Below are 18,502 nucleotides of genomic sequence, written 5' to 3'. Positions count from 1 at the left end.
GCGCACGCCCCCGCAACCAACGCCAAGTCGAGAGAGCGACCCGCGCCACGGCCACAGCCATGGCCACGACGGCTTGGCTGGCAAAGACCTCGAGATGAGCGCTATGAGGCGATCAATCAGGCGCTAATGTGGTCAGACGTGATCGAGAGGAAGAAAAGATGGCATCGAGTAGATTGGAACTTAAGTAAAGCAAAGGAGAGCAGATAAGGTAGAGACGACAGGGACAGTGGGCGCGGGAAGAGTATCGAGTCAAGTCTCATCAGGCACTGGCAGCCAGCTCGCGAGGAGCTACCTGAACACCAGCTGCAACGTCGACCTCCCCGCCCTCGGCCTGCTTAGGCTGCGCAAGGACAGACTGGACACCGAGCAGCTCATCAGTCCAAAGCGGCTGCGACGCCTCATCCTTCTCGGCCTCGACGAACAAGTCGGCGAGAACGTCCTCCCCCTTTTTGGCGCTACGCAGCTCCTCAACGCGACGCAGCCCCAACTTGTTCCAAACATCGTCCAGCGCCTTGACCAGGTGCTCGACATCAGCCGTCGAGTGACCCGGAGTGGGGGTGATCCTCAGCCTCTCCAGTCCACGAGGGACGGTAGGGAAGTTGATAGGCTGGACGTAGCAGCCGTGCTCCTCGAGCAGCATGTCCGAGGCCTGCTTGGCCTTCTCTGCCGATCCGACGAGGACAGGCACAATGTGCGAGGGGTTGTGCTGCAGCGGAATGCCTGCGGCGATCAAGGCGTCCTTCGTCTGGCGCGTGCGCACTTGCTGGAGACGGCGCGTGTGGTTCGACTCCATGAGAATCTCAACTGCCGTGGTGGCACCAGTGAGGACGGCGGGAGGAAGGGTCGTGGAGAAGATGAACTGAGGGGCAAAGGAGCGGATCAGGTCGACGAAGCGGTTGGAGCCGGCGATGTAGCCGCCAACGTTCCCATAGGCCTTTCCGAGCGTACCGGTGATGATGTCAATGCGGTCCATCAGGCTTCCCTTTGTGTTCTGACCAGACTCCTGCAGTTCCCAGTCGAGATGCTCAGCCACACCTGCACCGCGAGGGCCGTACATGCCGACGGCATGAACCTCGTCCAGGAAGGTGATTGCACCGTACTTCTCAGCGAGGTCAAGAGTCTTCTCGATGGGGCCAACGGTGCCGCACATGGAGTAGACGCTCTCGAATGCGATGATCTTGGGCGTGTCAATGGGGAGCGAGGCAAGCTTGGCCTCGAGGTCCTCCATGTCGTTGTGCTTGTAGACCATCTTGCGGGCGCCGGAGTGGCGGATGCCCTGAATCATGCTGGCGTGATTGGACGAGTCTGAGAGGATGACACAGTCGGGCAGCTTGGAGCCGAGGATGGAAAGCGTGGCGTCGTTGGCTGCGTAACAGGAGCCAAAGACGAGTGCAGCATCCTTGCGGTGCAGGTTGGCCAGGACGGCCTCTGCCTTCTCGACGTGCTGATTGTGGCCGGCGATGTTGCGCGTTCCTCCAGCACCTGCGCCGTACTTGGCGAGCGTCTTCGACATCTCTTCGAGGACCTTGGGATGGCGACTCATGTTCTGGTAGTCATTAGCACACCAGACTGTGATCTCCTGCCCTTCCTCGGACAAGTGACCGCGCGGGAACTTGCCAGCCAACCGGTTGATGTTGTTGAAGTAGCGGTACGACTTGTCGGCGTGCTTGGCCATGATCTGCTTGTGGTAGAAGGTCTCATAATCGAACCCAGGCGTTTCTTTGGGCTTGGGCGTAGGCGGGATGCCCATACCGGAGCCTGGCGTTCTCACCTGCTTCTTGATGGACTTGGTACGGAACGGCGTCCGACCCATCGCTGCAAACGAGGCGGCTTGCTCAGCGGCAGCGGCTGCTGCAGCAGCTTTGGCGTGAGGACACTTTGCGAAATCGCCACGGCCGTCAGTGTGAACGCCTTCTTGAGCGTGAATGCGGTCGAGCTGGTTCTTGGGCGTGATGTCGCGGACCGAGGCCTCGTGAGCGGTCGAGCGGCTGACGAAACGGGCTTGCTGCTGAGCAGAGTTCATCATCATACGCATGTGAGGGCACTTGGCAGCTGCGGCGGCTGTGTTCTGGCCTCCCATTACGGCGTGGGCGATGCCAGAGCCGATGAAGGTGTTGGGGCCACTGCCAAAGAGGAAGGAGCCAGCAGCAGCCGTGGTGGCAGCGGCAGGAGCGGCAGAGTGTTGAACGGGGCAAGCGCTGATGTTGGCGCTTGCGGTGCCCTCCTCAGCAGAACCGATAGCCTCCTTCATGATGGGGCACTCCTGCGCTCGAACGGCGAGGCGAGTGGGTCCGCCAGGAAGAAAGGGCGTGTGCGACATCTTTCGAAGCTGGCCCATGGGAGTGCGACCCAGGTAGGGGCACGAGGTGCGAAACTGTCGCAGAGATGAGAGCGAGCGGTCCATGGTAGACGACTGTACCAAAGACGAGAACGGATTAGGGGAGTGGTGAGGTAGGATAGAATGGGGAGGAGTGAGTCGATGCTGCGACTGGTTGACAAATGGCCGGCGGCGGCGGGCGCGGCTTGGTCAAGGGCTGGATCAGTCAGTCAATCGACTCGAGCAGAGGCGGCGGCCACGGCAGGCGGCCTCGGCCAAAAGCAAACGCCTCGACGTCGCAGACTGGCTTTGATTCGCCGCCACCGCTCCGCCTCGCGCCGGGCACTGGGCCTGCTGTCCAGTTCAGCGCGGAATTCAGTCAGGTCAGGTCAAGACGCAGAGAACGGCCTCTGTTCAATCTCTAAGTCTAAGGCTGCTTGGCAATCAGAGCGCAAAGAAAGAGGCGAAGACCAAGGCGAGGAAGGAATAAGGCTACGAGGCGGCAGCCTAAAGTGATCGGAGAAGAGTGGCGTGAGTGATCACGGGGCCAAGAGGTCGGGGAACAGTCGTGTATCTCAACCACGCGGCTTGCTGCTGCTACGGCTAGCCTAAAACGACGGCGCGACTGCTCGCGTGGTGATGCCTACGATGCTCAGACAAGGGTTGCTCAGGCTGAAGCGCTCTCACTCGGTCCTCGACGAGATGGCTCTCTTTTGCGGTACTGAGGGTGAGATTGTACATGAGTAAAGAGAGAGAAGAGAGAACGGATGGGCAAGTGTCGGCGCCAACAAAGGCTGACGACGAGAGCGCATGCTCATGGTGTGAAACGCTGTTCGGCGTCCCGGAAACCAGCCCATCCCCGCTGACACCATCGACTAGCCTGCCCTTCATCCTACAGACCAGTCCTTTCGCTGCCCACAAAAGCGCCGCGCTTACGCAGAACGAGCGGCAGCGATGCGGCGCTGAGCAAGCTGACGCTTGTTGGCGACGCGAACGAGGGAAGAGGTGTCGGCCTTGGGAACCTCCGCGCTGGGCTCAGCGAGGTGGATCTCAATGTGGCAAGGGTGACCCTGGTACGGGTTGATGCGACCGTGGGCGCGGTATGTGCGCCTGCGGGTCTTGGGAGCCTGGTTGATGCAGATGTTGCGGATGACGAGCTCCTCACCGGTGAGGCCCTTGGCCTCGGCGTTGGCCTCAGCGTTCTTGAGCAGGTCAAGGACGAACTTGACCGACTTGACGGGCCAGCGACCTTGGGTCGTCTTGAAGACGGAGGCCTGAGGGGTACGGCCGACACCGCCGTTGAAGCGGCGGAAGGGGATGCAGGCCTTCTTCTCAGTAACGTCGTTGAGGTACGTGTAAGCCTTGGCGAGCTTCATGCCGTTGATGACGGCGATGACCTCTGCGAGCGAAATAAGAGGAGTGGGATGGTCAGCGACTTGCTCTGAACCAAGATGGCTGGCCTTGTCTTTTCTCTGAGCCCTGCCCCCCACAGCATCTCCACGCAGCACTAAATGCTGTAAGCTCATATACCACCGCCCGTGTCAGATCTACTATCCTGGCCTCTCCGCCTCTCAGAGTGACGCTCTCGAAATGCTGCCTCCCATCGTCGCTCCCTTTCTCGAGTATGATAGCCCCATGCCTTGTCAACGCCCTCGATCCACGATCATTCCCCCGCGCATGTCTAGGAGCCTGACTCGAATCAATACGCACCCCTCGCATTCTTGAAGTGCGTGCGGAGGTAGGTTCTATTAAGGGACGATTGGACATGGATGAAGAGGATCAGCGACTCCTTGTCTTCGTCTGCCTTTTCACAGGTCGTGAAGCCACTCACCCCCTGCTCTTCGACGACTTCTCGGGAGCGTCACCGGTCGACCTGATTGCGTACTTGACGGCCATTTCTGATGATGAAGAAGAGAGATAGGACGGAACCAAAAATAGGGATGACAATGGATGCAGTCGGGGATGAAGATGACCGGGAGTATGAGGAGGTTGAAGAAGAGGATGAGAGAAGAAGGGAAAGGAGGAGATGGGAAGAACGGGAGGGTGTAGGGAGAAGAGAGGGGGCCAAAATGCGAATTAGTGTCTGATCGACGATAGCCTCACGCCACCTTTACGTTTACTGTGTCGTCACAGCCACTCACCTGTTGAGGTCGATCTTGAGTTGGTGATGAGGAGGAAGACGATGCGATATTCCGACTTCGGTCCAAACTCGACGTCGCAGCAGGCGCAGGCAGGGGGAACGGGGCGGGCAGAGCTGGCTGGGCGGGGCGGCCTTGGACCTCGTGGCCCTCGACGATGCAGACGAAGACTGGCCGTCCGCCTGGTGAAAAGAGCCTCGGCGCCGCGCGCGCTGCGGGAGCCGCTCGATGGACGGACGACCAAGGCAAAACGCAGCCAATCCGCCAGACCTTCTCCCCTTTCCCTCGATCCGTCCCCCGTTACACCCCTCAAGATGTGAGTATTGGCAAACATGAGTGGTGATGGCCAAGTCATTCGCAGACCAGATCATGCCAGTCTTTGATGTGATTGTGCTCTTATGCTGCATTAGGAGCCTGGCATGGCTGTCACTGCGAAACTTCCACATCCAAACCTCCTTGAATAGACGGCGCAGTGGCTCATCATATGCTCTCTCGCCCCTCTCACAGGTCTCACTGCAAGTTTGAGCACCCTCGTCACGGGTCGCTGGGTTTCCTGCCCCGTAAGCGTGCCGCTCGTCACCGCGGAAAGTGCAAGGCTTTCCCCAAGGATGACCCCAAGAAGCCCGTCCACCTCACTGCTCTCCTTGGCTACAAGGCCGGCATGACCCACGTCGTCCGCGACCTCGAGAAGCCCGGATCTAAGATGCACAAGCGTGAGATTGTCGAGGCCGTTACCGTCGTCGAGACTCCCCCCATGGTTGTCGTCGGTGTCGTCGGCTACGTCGAGACCCCCCGCGGCCTCCGATCCCTCACCACCGTCTGGGCCGAGCACCTCTCGGACGAGGTCAAGCGTCGCTTCTACAAGAACTGGTACCGCTCCAAGAAGAAGGCTTTCACCAAGTACGCCAAGAAGCACTCGGAGAACGGCGGCCAGGGCATCGCCCGCGAGCTCGAGCGTATCCGCAAGTACTGCACCGTCGTCCGTGTCCTTGCCCACACTCAGATCCGCAAGACGGGCCTCAAGCAGAAGAAGGCGCACCTCATGGAGATCCAGGTCAACGGTGGCTCCGTCGCCGACAAGGTCGACTTCGCCAAGAACCACTTCGAGAAGACTGTCGACGCCCAGTCCGTCTTCACCCCCGACGAGTCCATCGATGTCATCGGTGTCACCAAGGGTCACGGTTACGAGGGTGTCACCGCTCGTTGGGGCACCAAGAAGCTGCCTCGCAAGACGCACCGTGGTCTCCGTAAGATCGCCTGTGTCGGTGCTTGGCACCCTGCCTCGATCCGCTACACCGTGCCCCGTGCCGGTCAGGACGGATACCACCACCGTACCGAGCTCAACAAGAAGATCTACCGCATTGGCAATGGCTCGTCGGAGACTTCGGGCTCGACTGACACGGACATCACCAAGAAGACGATTAACCCCATGGGCGGCTTCCCCCACTACGGTATCGTCAACAACGACTTCATCCTCCTCAAGGGTTGCGTCGTTGGTACCAAGAAGCGTGTCTTGACCCTCCGCAAGTCCCTCTCTCCTCCCACCACCCGCTCGGCCCTCGAGAAGGCTTCGGGCTCGCTCAAGTTCATCGACACTTCGTCCAAGTTCGGTCACGGTATCTTCCAGACCCGCGAGGAGAAGGTCGCCTTCGAGGGTGCTCGCAAGATCCGCGTCCTCCCCACGACTACCACCTCGTAAATGTTTGGGACGTCAGCGTGGTATGCCCACCGCCTTGCTTCCTCTCTTTTCTCTCTCACCCACTTGTCATTACTAGCATTACCTCGATGAGCAATCTCACGTTCGTCGATCAGACCAACAGCGCGTGATCTAAGATGTATATGACATTGATTGTGATGGGGAGCATGCCATGCTAGCGATTCCTTGTGCCGCCATAGCCTGTAGACGACCTTGTCCCACTCGGCCCGGCCATTGAGTCACCGCCGTAGCCGCCCGTGCCTCCTCCACCGGTCCATCCTGCTCCCAGCCCACCACCTCCAAAGCCTGCGGCACCAGCGTATGGGTCGTACTCATAGCCTCTTCGCCTGTCGCCTCGTCTGTTGCCAGCGAGCATAGAGCCCAGCACGCCTGCTGCAGCGCCTGCCGCTGCACCTGTCCAGAAGTTGGAGCCTCCGCCTCCTTGAGCAGTGCCTGATGTCGATGAGCCTGAAGGGTCCATCTTGGAGTACGGCGGCGGTGGTGCACCACCACCCCCGCCTGAGCCCCAACCTGGTCCCCATCCGCCAGGTCCACCGCCCCACCCACCCCAGCCGCCGCCACCACCTCCTCCGTACGGACCACCACCACGCCCATGCTGTGCTGCCCCTTCTCCTCTGATCGACCTCACGAAGCCCCAAAGTATCCATCCCAGCACGCCAATGAAGATCAAAGGGAAGCTGAAGCCCAAAACATCGTCGAACGTGATCCCCTTCCTCCTCCTGTAATGCATCGTCTCATCATCTGCGCCCATAGCTCCATAGGCCGGGAGAAGCTTATATGTGAGCCCGCATGAGTCCTTGAGCACGTATGGGTCACGAGGAGATTCGTATCCCTCACACGACACCTCAACGCGGCCTAGCCTGATGGAGGAGGGCAGGTCCGCCTCGCATTTCCACTGGCCATCGCCTAGACTGGTGCAGGAGACGACATCTGGTTGAAACTTGCGACAGAGCTTGCCTTCGCAGGTGAGCTGCGGGACTGGTGATGTTCTCCGAGCTGCCGTCTTGTGGCCATCGTAGAAGGTGAGGGCTCGAATGCTGTCGAAGGGGATGCGCCGGCCGGCACCGTAGTGTGGATTGGAATTGCCATAGGCGGCAGTCTGACTGGTTAGTGAGGCCAAGATGGCGACAGTTAAGGCGAGTGGTAGGTTCTTCTTCATTCTGCTTGTCTACATTGCAAAGAGGAGAGGGAAGCTGAATCCTCTGTTTCGTGTAGAGCGCAGGTGTTGCTCAGCCTTCCAGAGTGGAAGCTGCAGCCGGGTGCGTCTCAGAAAGCGGAGGCGCGATGCCCACGTGGCGACGGAAAGAGGGCTTCGATCTCGACCAACAGTGAGACATCGAGGCGCGAAGACTCGAGGCTCGTGTTCCTGTCCATTCATCATCATCACTACTTCGAGCAGGCTCACTAGCGGGCATGGCATCTTCCGCGGGCTCCTCTGCGGTCGGGCTGGGTGGAGAAGCGCCCAATGCCCTCCAGACGCTTACCCATCTGCTGGCACTGGGCACCTCAACATCGGCTGCGGACCTGAGCACCTCCGAGTCGAACCTCTCCTCATACGAGGCACATTTTCACTCTCATCCCAGCGCAGAATCGCGTCCATGGCTCGCATACCTTTACATCGCCCTACCTCGCGGTGACCTACCCATTCCGCCTTCCCATCAGGCCAACGAGGCCGCCCTAACAGCTCTCCGCACCCTAGCCATCATTCGCCTCAAGCATGCGATCGACAAGTACTGGCGAGCAGCACGCATCGTAGCTCGACCTCGTACCAATGGAGCCATTGACGTGAATCTTACGCCGGTCAAGATCAATGACGAGGATAAAGCAGCGCTGCGATCCCTTCTCCTGGAGCGCATCCTTGGCGAGAGCAACCGCGGTATCGCCCTCCAAGCATCAGTCTGCATCTCCCGAATCGCGCGTACAGACTACCCCAATCAGTGGCCCAAGTTGTTCGAGGATAGCTTGCAGGCGCTCAATCAGGCGGCAACTCGCGTGATCGGCGCTTCTGGGTCCAGCGCGCAAGGACAAGAGCTGGAGAGGAGTGCTTTGGTCATGCTGAGGGCGGCGGAGGTTGCCAAGAGGTGTACCAAGGAGCTCTCCCAGGTCAAAGTGTTGGCGGGCAAGGTCCGGATGGCCGAGGTGAGTGAATGAAAAGACAGCCTCGCATTAAGCTGCGACTGACGCCTGACCTCTCGTTGACCATCTCTTCCGCCCGCACAGCTGGCCAAGCAAATGCTCCCCTCGCTTCTCTCCTTTTACCCTCAACTATTCTCAGCTACCTTTCCCTCATCCACATCGCCGGACGCAGCTTATCAATGGGTCACATCACGACCTGCTGAGGTTCTCAACTCTCTCGTCCGCGTCAGCCACCTGCTCTTCAAGCTCATGACCGCTCTCGCCATCGCCGACATCGGCACTCTTTCAGCTCGAGCAGCCAATGACGGCAGTGAAGGACAGTCCAACCTGTCCAACGACTGGTTCAAGAGCACTCCGGGCTTTCTCGATCATGTTTTTACGCTGCGCATGTCCTTCCTCGAGGTGCAGGCTTCCCCGTCTTTAGACCAAGGCCTTGCCCGCGAGCTGCGTGCCTTGGGCCAAAGTCTCACCAAACACCTCTCAGCCTTCGGCAAGCTCTACCTCGGCTTGCTCGACAAAGACAAGTCCCGCGCAACTTCCTGGCCCGGTTGGTCCGACATCATTGCCTGGTACTGGACCAAGACAGGACAAGCTCCCTCGAGCGCAAAGGAAAAGTCGCGGGACATCGACGAAGAGGCTCTTATGCCCTACCCGTCCACATTGGTCATCCACACCCTCTTGCTGCTGCGCCGATCCCTCGAAGCCTGGCACTCCCCCTCCAATCGCGGTCGCCCCATCCCCTCCCCCTTCGACAGCGACGACTTCGCAGTGTCTACCGCGGACATCGTCGTTGACTACTTCCTGCCATTCGAGCGTTCCGCCCTCGAGAGGTGGGAGGGCGACCCGGAACAGTGGACTGTTGAGGAGGAGCAGGCGCAGGAGGACTTTACGAACGAGGTACGACCTTGCGCTGAGCGACTACTCATCGTGCTTGCGTCTAACTCCAAAGCCAGACGGGTGGGGCGAGCCATCTGGCGCAAGTTCATGGAAAGTGCCAGCTATGATGTACAAGACCTGGGACAAGTCGTGCGCAGGGATGCAGTGTACACTGCCCTGGGCCGATTGAGGGACTATCTCCCTGCGACAGAGACGGAAGGGTATGATGAGGAGCATGAGAAGATCCAAGATGACCGCATCGATGTCAGTCAGGCATTCGTGGACCGCTTGCTGCCAGAAGCAGCGCAAGTCCCGCCGGCAGTGTCTGCCTCTTGGGTCTTGATTAGACGTCGAGTCTCATGGCTCCTCTACGAGTACTCGGAGAAGATCAGCCCGACAGCTCGCGACAAGGTGTATCGCCTGCTCACACTCCTTCTGGACGCCAAGTCAGAGCTCGGTGGTGACATTGCCGTTCGACTGTCCGCCGCGCGTACCCTTGGAGCTTTCATCGACGACATCGGCTTTGATGCAGAGGTATTCCAGCCCTACCTCGAAAGCGCAATCAAGTCCCTCGCAGAGCTGGCGACGGACGAGGAGCTCTGTCTTATGGACAGCATCGCCCTTTCTACCCGCACACTGTCACTGCTCATCGAGCGCTCTGGGCCCCGTGTGGCGTCTCTCGTCCCCGCACTGGCAGACCTAGCCCCCGCCCTGTGGGGCAAGGAGTCGAGCGAAGAGTGCAAGACCCGGCCTGCCGTTCTCGCACTAGTCAAGTCCCTCCTCCGAGCCACAGAGTCTCTGTCCGCCTCCGATCCATCCCTCTCCGCCCGTTTACAAGCCCTTGTGGCTCCCTTGGTCACGTCATGCCTCCACAGCTCTCTCATTTCCCTGCTGGGCATCGACGCCCTCCAACTCTGGCACAAGGCTATCCGTTGCGCCGCCGCTATGCAAGGGGACGTGTTCAATCTCCTCGGCGTAGCGCTCGATACCACTGGCGGCACTGGCGGGCAGGGCCCTCTGACTGAGATACCAGACTTTGCGAGCGAGGTAGGACGAGTTGTGGAGGAGTACGCACTGTGGTTCGAGCCCACCCCGGCGAGCGGAGCTGGGCCCGGTGGTCTGGCGAGAGAGATGCTTCGCGCCTATGCTGCGCCGCTCTTTTCTTCTTGGGCACGGGTGCTCAATGAGGACCCGATGACTCTGTACCCTGTGCAGAGCATTGATGCGCTTGTGCAGAGTATGAGCGCTGGTGATCGGCTGGAGGCGACTGGAGGTGATATGGGCGCGGCGAATGATGGGAGTGCAGGACTGTTCGAGCGGCCTACAACTTATGCCGGGACGAATATGTTGGCGCAGGTGATGAGTGAGAGCGGGCTGTTCGAGGCCATCGTGAGGGGGACGATCCTGCTTAAGGTGAGTGAGCGCAAACAATTACCAACTTCAGCGCAACGAGCTGACTTCTCTCCTCTGCCCTTCGCCAGGAATCCTCAATTCCCTGCTCTCACTACATTCTCCTTCTCTCTCGGCTCAGCATCTCCGTCTCTCCCTCCATCTTCTTCCCCCTCCTCTCCTCAACCATCTCCAACATCCGCAGCAACCCCACCAATCCACGCGCCTCCCTTGACTCAGGTGCCGCCTCAATCGAGCCAGCCGTGATTTCCCAGCTTCCTGACGTCTTGCTCGGGCTCTGGCCAAAGAAGTTCGAAACCACAGCCGCACCTCGGCGTCGCAAGCTCATCGCGATGGGTATGTGTGCCCTCCTGCAGGGAGCGTCAGCCGCGCAAGGAGATGCATTGGCGGCCTCTGTAATGAACAGCGTAGGCGAGTGGGTAGGCACATGGCTAGACGCCCTCGCCGAGGTGCGCGAGAAGGAAGGCCCGGACTCTGCGCCTGGAATCCTCCTTAATGACGACTCCAACGACACGCCCTTCGGTGCAGGCGGGAGTGATGTAGGGGATGACGACGGGTGGCTCGAGGACACCTCATGTGGTGCAGCAAGGGCGCGCGCCCTCAATGATGCGGATCTGGGCGTGCGAGTCAGGCTGGCTGATGCCGTCAAGGGAGCACTGGGGGCTGCAGATGCTAGAGGGGGAATGTCAGGCGTTTGGCAGGCGATGGATCCCATGGTGCTGGATCTGCTGCAGAGAGAGTTGGGCATGAAATAAGCGCAGGGCAGGCGAAGCAGCGTTAGAAGAAAAGAGGCCGCTCAGAGTGGCCTCTGAGCACAGCTTGTCTCATCAGAAGCAAATCCGCACCCGTTCCATCATATCCCAATCACCAACATTTCATACAAGTTCGCTTTCTAGCATCTGCATGTCATTTTCTTCCTCATCGCGCTTACATGATGCTGCCTCCTTTCAACGCTCGATCAAACCTGTAGGGGTTCCTCGCCGAATCTACCACGCGAAGCATGAAAAGCTCATCCTCCGTAGCTGCGCCCGATCCCACACTGCCTCCCTTACGACCAGTCGCTGGCGGCGGTGAGGCCAGCCCCCGCAGCGGGTCGAAGCTTCCCACCGCTGCGCCTCCCCTGGCTCCAGGCGGGCCAGCGGGCGAAGAAGACGCCAAGCGCGGCGTGACCGCAGCAGCCGGGGCGTTCCATCCCCTACCCTCTACTCGCCTTACGTCGAACAGAGCCTTGAGCTCGGAAGTGGTCCACTGCTCAGGCAAGGCGAACGGTGTCCAATTGGATCGTTTGGCATGCTCCAGATGCAGCGGCTTCATAGTCGAGTAGGCGTGGAGGGCGGCCCCGTTTAAAGCTGAAGTTGAAGACGATTTGGTGGCATGAGCTAGGACTGCCGCGATCTCGTTCCCTGGCTGCCATTCTGAGTGAGAGCGCGAGAGGGCCGCGAGAACCATTCCTTTCTTGAGCCCGGCCTTCTCTCCTCCGACGAGCAAGCTTAATATACTGCGCACGGCTGCGAGCTCGTAGGCCTGCACGACCTTATAGTCCGGGTCGCGATAGTTCGTCGTGGAGTAGAGGGCTTGTGCGTCGTCCATTGCGAGGAGGGTTGGGACCGCGCTCTGAGAGGAGATGGAGTGCAGGAAGGCGTCGAAGATGCGTTGCGATACAAGCGGATTAGAGGAGTAGGAAGGAGCCGCCTTGAGGAGGTCTTGCACAGTCTTCTCTCCGCTCGCCTTGAAGTCAGTCCCTGGCACATCCCGTGCAAGCGGGATCTTTCCCAGTACGCCACTCTTCGCATTGACGGCGAGGGTGCTCGCCATAATCTTCTGCACCACTTCAGGCTGGAGGTACGCCTGCTCCTCAGCGGAATAGCTGAAGGGACTGGTGGAGTTGACCCAGTTGATCAACCGAGGCAGGTAGATGACGCACCATTGCGAGGCGAGTGCGTACGAGATAGATTGGAGGAGGAGATAGGACTTGCCTGTTGAGATTGAGGAAGAGAGGATGTGATGTCGCGCTGAAGAAGAGGAGGAGGTAGATGCGGAGTCCATGTGGGTGTAAAGGTCTAGGGTTGAGGAGCGGAGCACTGAGATGGGTTGAACGTACGAGGAGAGCTGCAGATGCGAGGGAAAGAGAGGGAAGTCGTGAGCATACAGGATGAAAGTGACACTCGAGGGCCACCTGCAGTTACTCACTGCCTTCTTGACCTTCGGCTCGACCCCACAAGTCTCAAAGGCCTCCAAGTCACCCTTTGTGAATGCCAAGGGCGTATCAACGTTGTCCTTCCTCGCCGAATCCGGGCTCAACTTGGTCCACTGTCCGCTCAAGTCAGGCGGCGCCCGATAGAAGGGGGTTGACAGAGCGTTTGATGAGGCACCATCAGTGGCTGAGACTCCCTTGCGCTTGGCACCTGTCGAGCGAGGGCCAGAGGGAGCATTCTTCTTGATCGAAGTCTTGCGTTTGACTTTTTGGGCCTGTGCATTGGCTGCCTTCTTGGGCGCTTGCAGTGAGGCGGTGGTGGCGATGCTGCGTGACGAGGAGGCGACAGAGGATGTAGAGGAGGGCAGAGCCGCTCGCAGTGAGCGAGCAAAGTGACTCGAGGCCATGATATATGCGCGAAGTGATCGTGGTTGAGGAGCGAGAAGCTCTGCCCGCCCTCGGTCACTCTCACTTCCTCTCCCGCCCTCGTCCGTCGGACTCGTCTCTGACAGTCGGATCGGAAGAGGGTCGACGATGACGAGTCGCGGATCAGACCTGGTTGGGTGGCTCGGGCCAAGAGACTTTCGTTCGCTGCTTCCTACCAATCAACAATACGGCTCAGCGACATCATATACCAAGATGTTCCTCACCAGGTCAGAGTATGGTGAGCACGAGAAGAGACTGCAATGGACAGAGCAGCTTGACTCAACGACTTCCTTCCCCCTTCTGCACGCTCAGACCGCGGTGTCAACACCTTCTCGCCGGAGGGTCGCCTCTTCCAAGTCGAATACGCAATCGAAGCCATCAAGCTCGGCTCAACTACAGTCGGCATCAAGACGAATGAGGGAGTAGTACTCGGCGTAGAGAAGCGCGTCCAATCCTCTCTCCTCGAGCACGACTCCATCGAGAAGATCATGGAGATCGACTCGCACGTTGGATGCGCCATGTCCGGTTTGGTCGCCGATGCGAGGACCATGGTCGAGCATGCCAGGACGACAGCTCAGAACCATGCATTTGTATACGATGAGGATATCCAGGTCAGCAGCGTCACGCAGGCTGTTTGTGATTTGGCTCTGCGCTTTGGAGAATCAGTGGCTGGGGAGGAGGCAATGATGTCTCGCCCGTTCGGTGTGGCCCTGCTCATTGCAGGATACGATGCCAAGGGAGGCCCGCAACTGTACCACGCAGACCCGTCTGGCACCAGCATCCGATACGAGGCTAAAGCTATCGGCTCAGGACAAGAGGGGGCCCAGGGAGAGCTGCAGGACAAGTACCGCAAGGACATGACCCTGCGCGAGGCCGAGGTGCTCGCACTGAGGTTGCTGAGGCAGGTCATGGAGGAGAAGCTCGACGAGAAGAATGTGCAGCTCGCCGTCGTCACGCCTAGAGTTCCAGAGGTGGGCGAGGACGGCAAGAAGATGGGAAGTGGAGGGACGGGGAGCAGGCCTAGGATGAAGGGCGGGTTCAGGATCTTGGAGGAGGATGAGGTCAAGACGCTCGTTGCCGAGATGTAGGCGGGCTACAGACCAGCAATCAAGTCATGATAAGCCAGACTCAGGAGCTTTACGGAGTGCAAGCAGACGAGACGCGCGCAAGACGATCATGATGGATGATTGAAAGCTGAAGATGCTGATGCTGATGTACAGTGAAGACGACGGCGAGAAGAAAAGGAGACAGAGAGGGCCTATGAGGCGGAAAGCTCTAAGAGAAAACGATAACTTAGGTAGTCAGGCGTGCAGACGAGCCATTCAGGCTGCCGCAATGAAGACGAAAAAGGGGCAGGAGGTGGTCGACGGTCGTGCGAGGCGCATCGTCAAGAGTCAAAAAAAAAAAAGTGTCCGTACCACGCTGCACTTCCGCCTATCTCGTCGCCAAGGCTTGGGCGGGAGCCGATCTTCTCACCTTCGCCTCTCCCCCAGCTCCCGCTGCAGACGAGGCGGTGCTCACGATCGAGGTATTAGCCGCCGACGAAGGGGCCATCGACTCGCGTGACGCTCGCCCAGCACGAGCGGCTGCGTTGCTTGGTGGGCCCCAGGCACGCAGATTGAGCGCAGAAGGTGGTCCGCCAGCTGTTGAGGTTGTCGAGGTGGGCGCGGCATTGTTGGGAGAGGGAAAAAGCCCGCGCGAGAACATGCTCGTGCTACCCCCACCGCCTCCAACCCCACTCGAGGACGCTCGTGCAGCTCCTCCGCTGCTATGCCTACTGCCTGGTGCACCGGTGAAGGACGACGCGCGCGACCCAAGCCCTCCCGCCTCTGCACTACTGAGACGTCGCGAAGTGTTGATGGACCCTGTAGGCATTCGGCGCTCAGGCCCCAGATGCGACTCGCGGCGCTTGTACGGCGCGTGCCTGTATGCCGCCCCGACGGCGAAGGGAGCTTGGTCACGGAAGGTGTTCTCGTCCACTCCGCTGAACAGGGAGGCAGGTTGAGCCGCAGGAAGTTGCTCGTCGCCTTCAGAGGCAGGATTGCGCGATGCCTTGGCCATGCTCGCTTTGGTGGGAGCGGCGAAGGAGGATGTGGTCAGAGGGAGTGGTGAAGAAGCCGGAGCGGCTCGAAGGCCGAGAGGCTTGCGCTCTTGCGCGGCTGGCTTGGCGGGCGCAAGGATGTCGGTCCCGTCGTCCCATGCACCTTCGTCATCGTCATCATCGTCTTCGTCTTCGTCCTCGCCTCCCTCCAGAATGTCATCGATGCGCCTAGATGCTGAAGCCGTCGCGCTGACCTTTCTTGCGGGGTTGTTCGGCATTGGTGCCGCCGAGCTTGGAGCAGGAGGGAGCGCTGGCATTCTGCTGACTCTTGGCTTGGACTTGAGGGCAGTCAGGACGGGTGCAGATGTCGTTGCGTCGATCCAATCTGACGACGAGGAGCCAGAGTCGGATGCGATGGATGGTGGCGGCGGGTAGTCGGGAGTAGTGGAGCGACGTGGTGCTGGCTTGTTGTTGACTACTACGCTGTCGTCTGCGAAATGGACGCCTGCTGATCGAGCAGGAGCTGTCGATTTCGTCACAGCTGCCTTGCCGCCAGGAGCTCGCTGCTGCTTGCTCACGTCAACGTTCGAGGAGCCCTTCATTGCTGACTTGAGCCCGGTATTCGCTCCACCTGGACCTGCACGGAAACCTTGTGGCATGAGGCTGGTCCTCCTCATAGGCTTGGGAGCAGCGCCAATCAGACTAGTGCGCGCCTTACGAGCGGCTGGTGACGAGGGCATCGTCGGTCGAGCCACACCAACTTGCGACACACGACGACCAGCCGGGCGAGTCCTGCTCGCTGCACCGCTGCCGGCGCCAGCCACTCGTGAGATCGAAGCACTGCTAGACCCGCTCGCCATGCTTGTCCGTCTTTTGAAGCCACCGTTAGCGGACCGCTTCCCATCGAATTGCGGCTTAGCCGCCGACGTACCAGCGCCGGCGTGTTGGTGGAAGAGTGCATCGTTCCTCGCTGCCTCGCTGGTGAGCTGGCCAGCCATAACGCGCAGATGCTTAGCCACATCCTCCCACTGCTCCTCCTTGCTTGCTCGCCATTCAAGCTCGCCCGCCGTATCTTTCATGCCCACTGTACTGCGGCATGCAGCGGTCATGAAAGCCATTGTGCCCACGAGCGCCATCCTAAAGCTCTCCCTCGACGCTCTGGCCACAGCGGCGTATCGCTCTGCATCGATCTCAGCCTTGCGGGCATCAGCGATGCTCTTGACCTTGTCTGCTGCCTCTTCATCGAACTTGCTGTTGCGAGAGGCGCTGCCGAGGTGGCCCATCAGGAGGTTGACGCGATTCTCAAAGCGGGTTTGGCCCTCCTTTGCTGTTTGCAATGAGGCGTCATTGGCGGCGGAAAGCTGATGCAGCATGTCCCGCTCTGATGTGAGGTCGGAGGGCTCATCCTCGCCCGGACTGGCACGCCCGTGATGCTCAGTAAGCAGGCCGTCGATCGCAGCCAGCCGCTCACGGTAGACGGCGGCCATTGTCTCTGCTGCTCTCACAGCGCCTTCGAAGTGCGCCTCGTTGTGGACTATCTCTTTTGCCGTGGCAGCCTTGCGCCCAATGGCCGAAACAACATCGCCCACCTCTGCCTTGCACTCGCGCTTCCTCTTGCGCTCCTGCTCCGTCTCCATGCCTCCCTTCTCCGTGAGCTGAGCTTTGAGGTTTGCCACCTCTTGGCGCAGCTCGTGAATCGTCTGCACGTACTGCGCCACATGACGGTCGACATTGATGAGGTTCTGGCTGACCTTCGTGCGGATGTTCTTTGCCTGATTGGCATACTTGAGCGTATTTGACGTCTCGTCGTAATGTCCCGAGCTTGGGCTGACGCAGACAATCATGACCGTCTTGCAGTTTCCGCCCAAGCTGAATTTGAGCAAGCGGGTGAGCTTCGAGTTGCGATAGGGGATGTGACGACCTTTCACGCCCACCCCACCAGCTTGGCATAGGGCATTGATGCAGTTGCCTAGCGCGAGGAGGGACTTGTTGATGTTTGCTCCTTCTTTCATGCGGGCGCCATTGTTGCTCGTTGCTGCAGCTCGCTCACTGCCTGCGAGGTCAATAATATTGAGCGAGGCTGACGTTGTCTCGTCTGTGACGTCGCCCGTCTTCGGGCGCTGGGTGACATTGATCTGCAGGACCGCGTGAGAGCGAGAGGAGACGGCATTGGCTTCGGTCGGGCTCATGGTGCGGCGCTGATTACCCTCCTGGATCATCTGAAGAACGTGCTGCGGACTCTCTGGGGTATGCTCAGTGATGCCAATGACGCTGATCTTGTTGGCCTGATCTTCTCTGAGCTGCAGACCCTGCCCGGGTGGGGTGGGTTCGTCGGACAGAAGGTCTCTGATCGTCTCATTATAGATCTCGAGATATGATAGGCGGACATTGACCTCTGAGTCTGCCTTTGAGTCTGCAATGCGCTGATAGAGTTCCTTCATGGTGAGGAAGATGACGCCAGGATCTTCTGGAGTACCAGAGATAGTGTGTGTCTTGCCGCAGCCTGTAGCTCCGTATGCGAAGACGCTGGCATTGAAGCCATTGAGGATGCCGTCGAGGAGTGGGCGGGTCGTCCCCTCGAAGACGTCGACCTGTCCGCACTTGTCGTCAAAGACTCGGTCGAAGGCGTAGCGCATGTCCTTGGCCTGCGAGGGGTATGTGCGAGAGGATGGTCAATCAGGGGTTTCATGCTTTGCGAATGACACGCAAATGAGACAAAGCGAGTACCCACCCTCTTCTGGCCGTGGCTCATATAGTTGGCATGAGCATGATTGTAGAGCCGGGAGAGCGGGTTGTTGTCCGGCGGGTCAAAGATGAGGACCTTATCATCAACGGGCGAGATGATGGGCCTCAGGAACCTCGTACGCAAGCCAGGTGCGCCGCCCAGCGGCTTAGCTGGCGAGCCTCCGAGGCCACCATCGCCCAAGAATGGGAGCGGTCCCGCTTGAGGGGCAAGCTGAGCTGCCTCCTTCTCGGAGAAGGGGCGAATGCGGACAGTTACGGTGATGGAGGACTCGGACATCGTGGTTGTGCGAAGCTCTTGCGACGTATTGTGTGGCTGGATGCCATCAGATGACGAGTGGAGAGTGCGTATATGCTGCCGCCTCTTGCTCTCCGACGACGCCGGTGATGGTGGTGATGAGGTTTCGATAGGTGGTGGTAGTATCGAAGGCGGGCCGGTGTTGGTTCCCAAAGACTTCTCGCCCGCTCCGACTCGGTAGACAAACACTACGCGTCTTTGGCTCAG

General features: G+C 59.5%; 8 protein-coding genes across 8 annotated transcripts; 3 read left to right on the top strand and 5 right to left on the bottom strand.

The window, feature by feature from the left end:
- Positions 1 to 148: 148 nt before the first annotated feature.
- Positions 149 to 2,514, bottom strand: BDZ90DRAFT_229445 (putative 5-aminolevulinic acid synthase). The gene has a single exon (XM_025505065.1). It carries the CDS (start codon positions 2,402 to 2,404, stop codon positions 260 to 262), a length of 2,145 nt encoding a protein of 714 aa, XP_025365034.1. The 5' UTR covers positions 2,405 to 2,514; the 3' UTR covers positions 149 to 259.
- A 423-nt stretch (positions 2,515 to 2,937) lies between these two features.
- BDZ90DRAFT_229444 (60S ribosomal protein L17/L23) lies at positions 2,938 to 4,222 on the bottom strand. The gene is made up of 3 exons (XM_025505064.1): positions 4,149 to 4,222; positions 4,028 to 4,062; positions 2,938 to 3,716 (listed from the first exon to the last, which is right to left on the bottom strand). Exons 1-3 carry the CDS (start codon positions 4,211 to 4,213, stop codon positions 3,250 to 3,252), a joined length of 567 nt encoding a protein of 188 aa, XP_025365033.1. The 5' UTR covers positions 4,214 to 4,222; the 3' UTR covers positions 2,938 to 3,249.
- A 520-nt stretch (positions 4,223 to 4,742) lies between these two features.
- Positions 4,743 to 6,214, top strand: BDZ90DRAFT_235701 (putative RPL3-60s ribosomal protein l3). The gene is made up of 2 exons (XM_025507270.1): positions 4,743 to 4,771; positions 4,963 to 6,214. Coding segments are annotated over exons 1-2 (1,194 nt in total). The 5' UTR covers positions 4,743 to 4,769; the 3' UTR covers positions 6,155 to 6,214.
- Positions 6,150 to 7,400, bottom strand: BDZ90DRAFT_13862 (DUF1183-domain-containing protein). The gene has a single exon (XM_025503443.1). It carries the CDS (start codon positions 7,329 to 7,331, stop codon positions 6,327 to 6,329), a length of 1,005 nt encoding a protein of 334 aa, XP_025365031.1. The 5' UTR covers positions 7,332 to 7,400; the 3' UTR covers positions 6,150 to 6,326.
- A 149-nt stretch (positions 7,401 to 7,549) lies between these two features.
- On the top strand, positions 7,550 to 11,588 carry BDZ90DRAFT_276883 (hypothetical protein). Its single transcript, XM_025508963.1, has 3 exons — positions 7,550 to 8,311; positions 8,393 to 10,597; positions 10,666 to 11,588. Exons 1-3 carry the CDS (start codon positions 7,586 to 7,588, stop codon positions 11,347 to 11,349), a joined length of 3,615 nt encoding a protein of 1,204 aa, XP_025365030.1. The 5' UTR covers positions 7,550 to 7,585; the 3' UTR covers positions 11,350 to 11,588.
- On the bottom strand, positions 11,481 to 13,220 carry BDZ90DRAFT_276882 (hypothetical protein). The gene is made up of 2 exons (XM_025508962.1): positions 12,785 to 13,220; positions 11,481 to 12,703 (listed from the first exon to the last, which is right to left on the bottom strand). Exons 1-2 carry the CDS (start codon positions 13,193 to 13,195, stop codon positions 11,522 to 11,524), a joined length of 1,593 nt encoding a protein of 530 aa, XP_025365029.1. The 5' UTR covers positions 13,196 to 13,220; the 3' UTR covers positions 11,481 to 11,521.
- Positions 13,221 to 13,427: 207 nt separating this feature from the next.
- BDZ90DRAFT_244986 (N-terminal nucleophile aminohydrolase) lies at positions 13,428 to 14,302 on the top strand (the record flags this gene model as incomplete). The annotated part of the gene is made up of 2 exons (XM_025507483.1): positions 13,428 to 13,452; positions 13,527 to 14,302. The coding sequence occupies 2 exons, from the start codon at positions 13,428 to 13,430 to the stop codon at positions 14,300 to 14,302; spliced, it is 801 nt and encodes a 266-aa protein (XP_025365028.1).
- Positions 14,303 to 14,309: 7 nt separating this feature from the next.
- Positions 14,310 to 18,428, bottom strand: BDZ90DRAFT_235693 (kinesin-domain-containing protein). The gene is made up of 2 exons (XM_025507269.1): positions 17,987 to 18,428; positions 14,310 to 17,900 (listed from the first exon to the last, which is right to left on the bottom strand). Exons 1-2 carry the CDS (start codon positions 18,275 to 18,277, stop codon positions 14,649 to 14,651), a joined length of 3,543 nt encoding a protein of 1,180 aa, XP_025365027.1. The 5' UTR covers positions 18,278 to 18,428; the 3' UTR covers positions 14,310 to 14,648.
- Positions 18,429 to 18,502: the final 74 nt, after the last annotated feature.

Source organism: Jaminaea rosea (assembly GCF_003144245.1).
Source record: "Jaminaea rosea strain MCA 5214 unplaced genomic scaffold BDZ90scaffold_1, whole genome shotgun sequence".
Taxonomy (NCBI): domain Eukaryota; kingdom Fungi; phylum Basidiomycota; class Exobasidiomycetes; order Microstromatales; genus Jaminaea; species Jaminaea rosea.
Note: the sequence above shows the minus strand (reverse complement) of the source record. Positions and strands in the feature narration are given on the sequence as shown.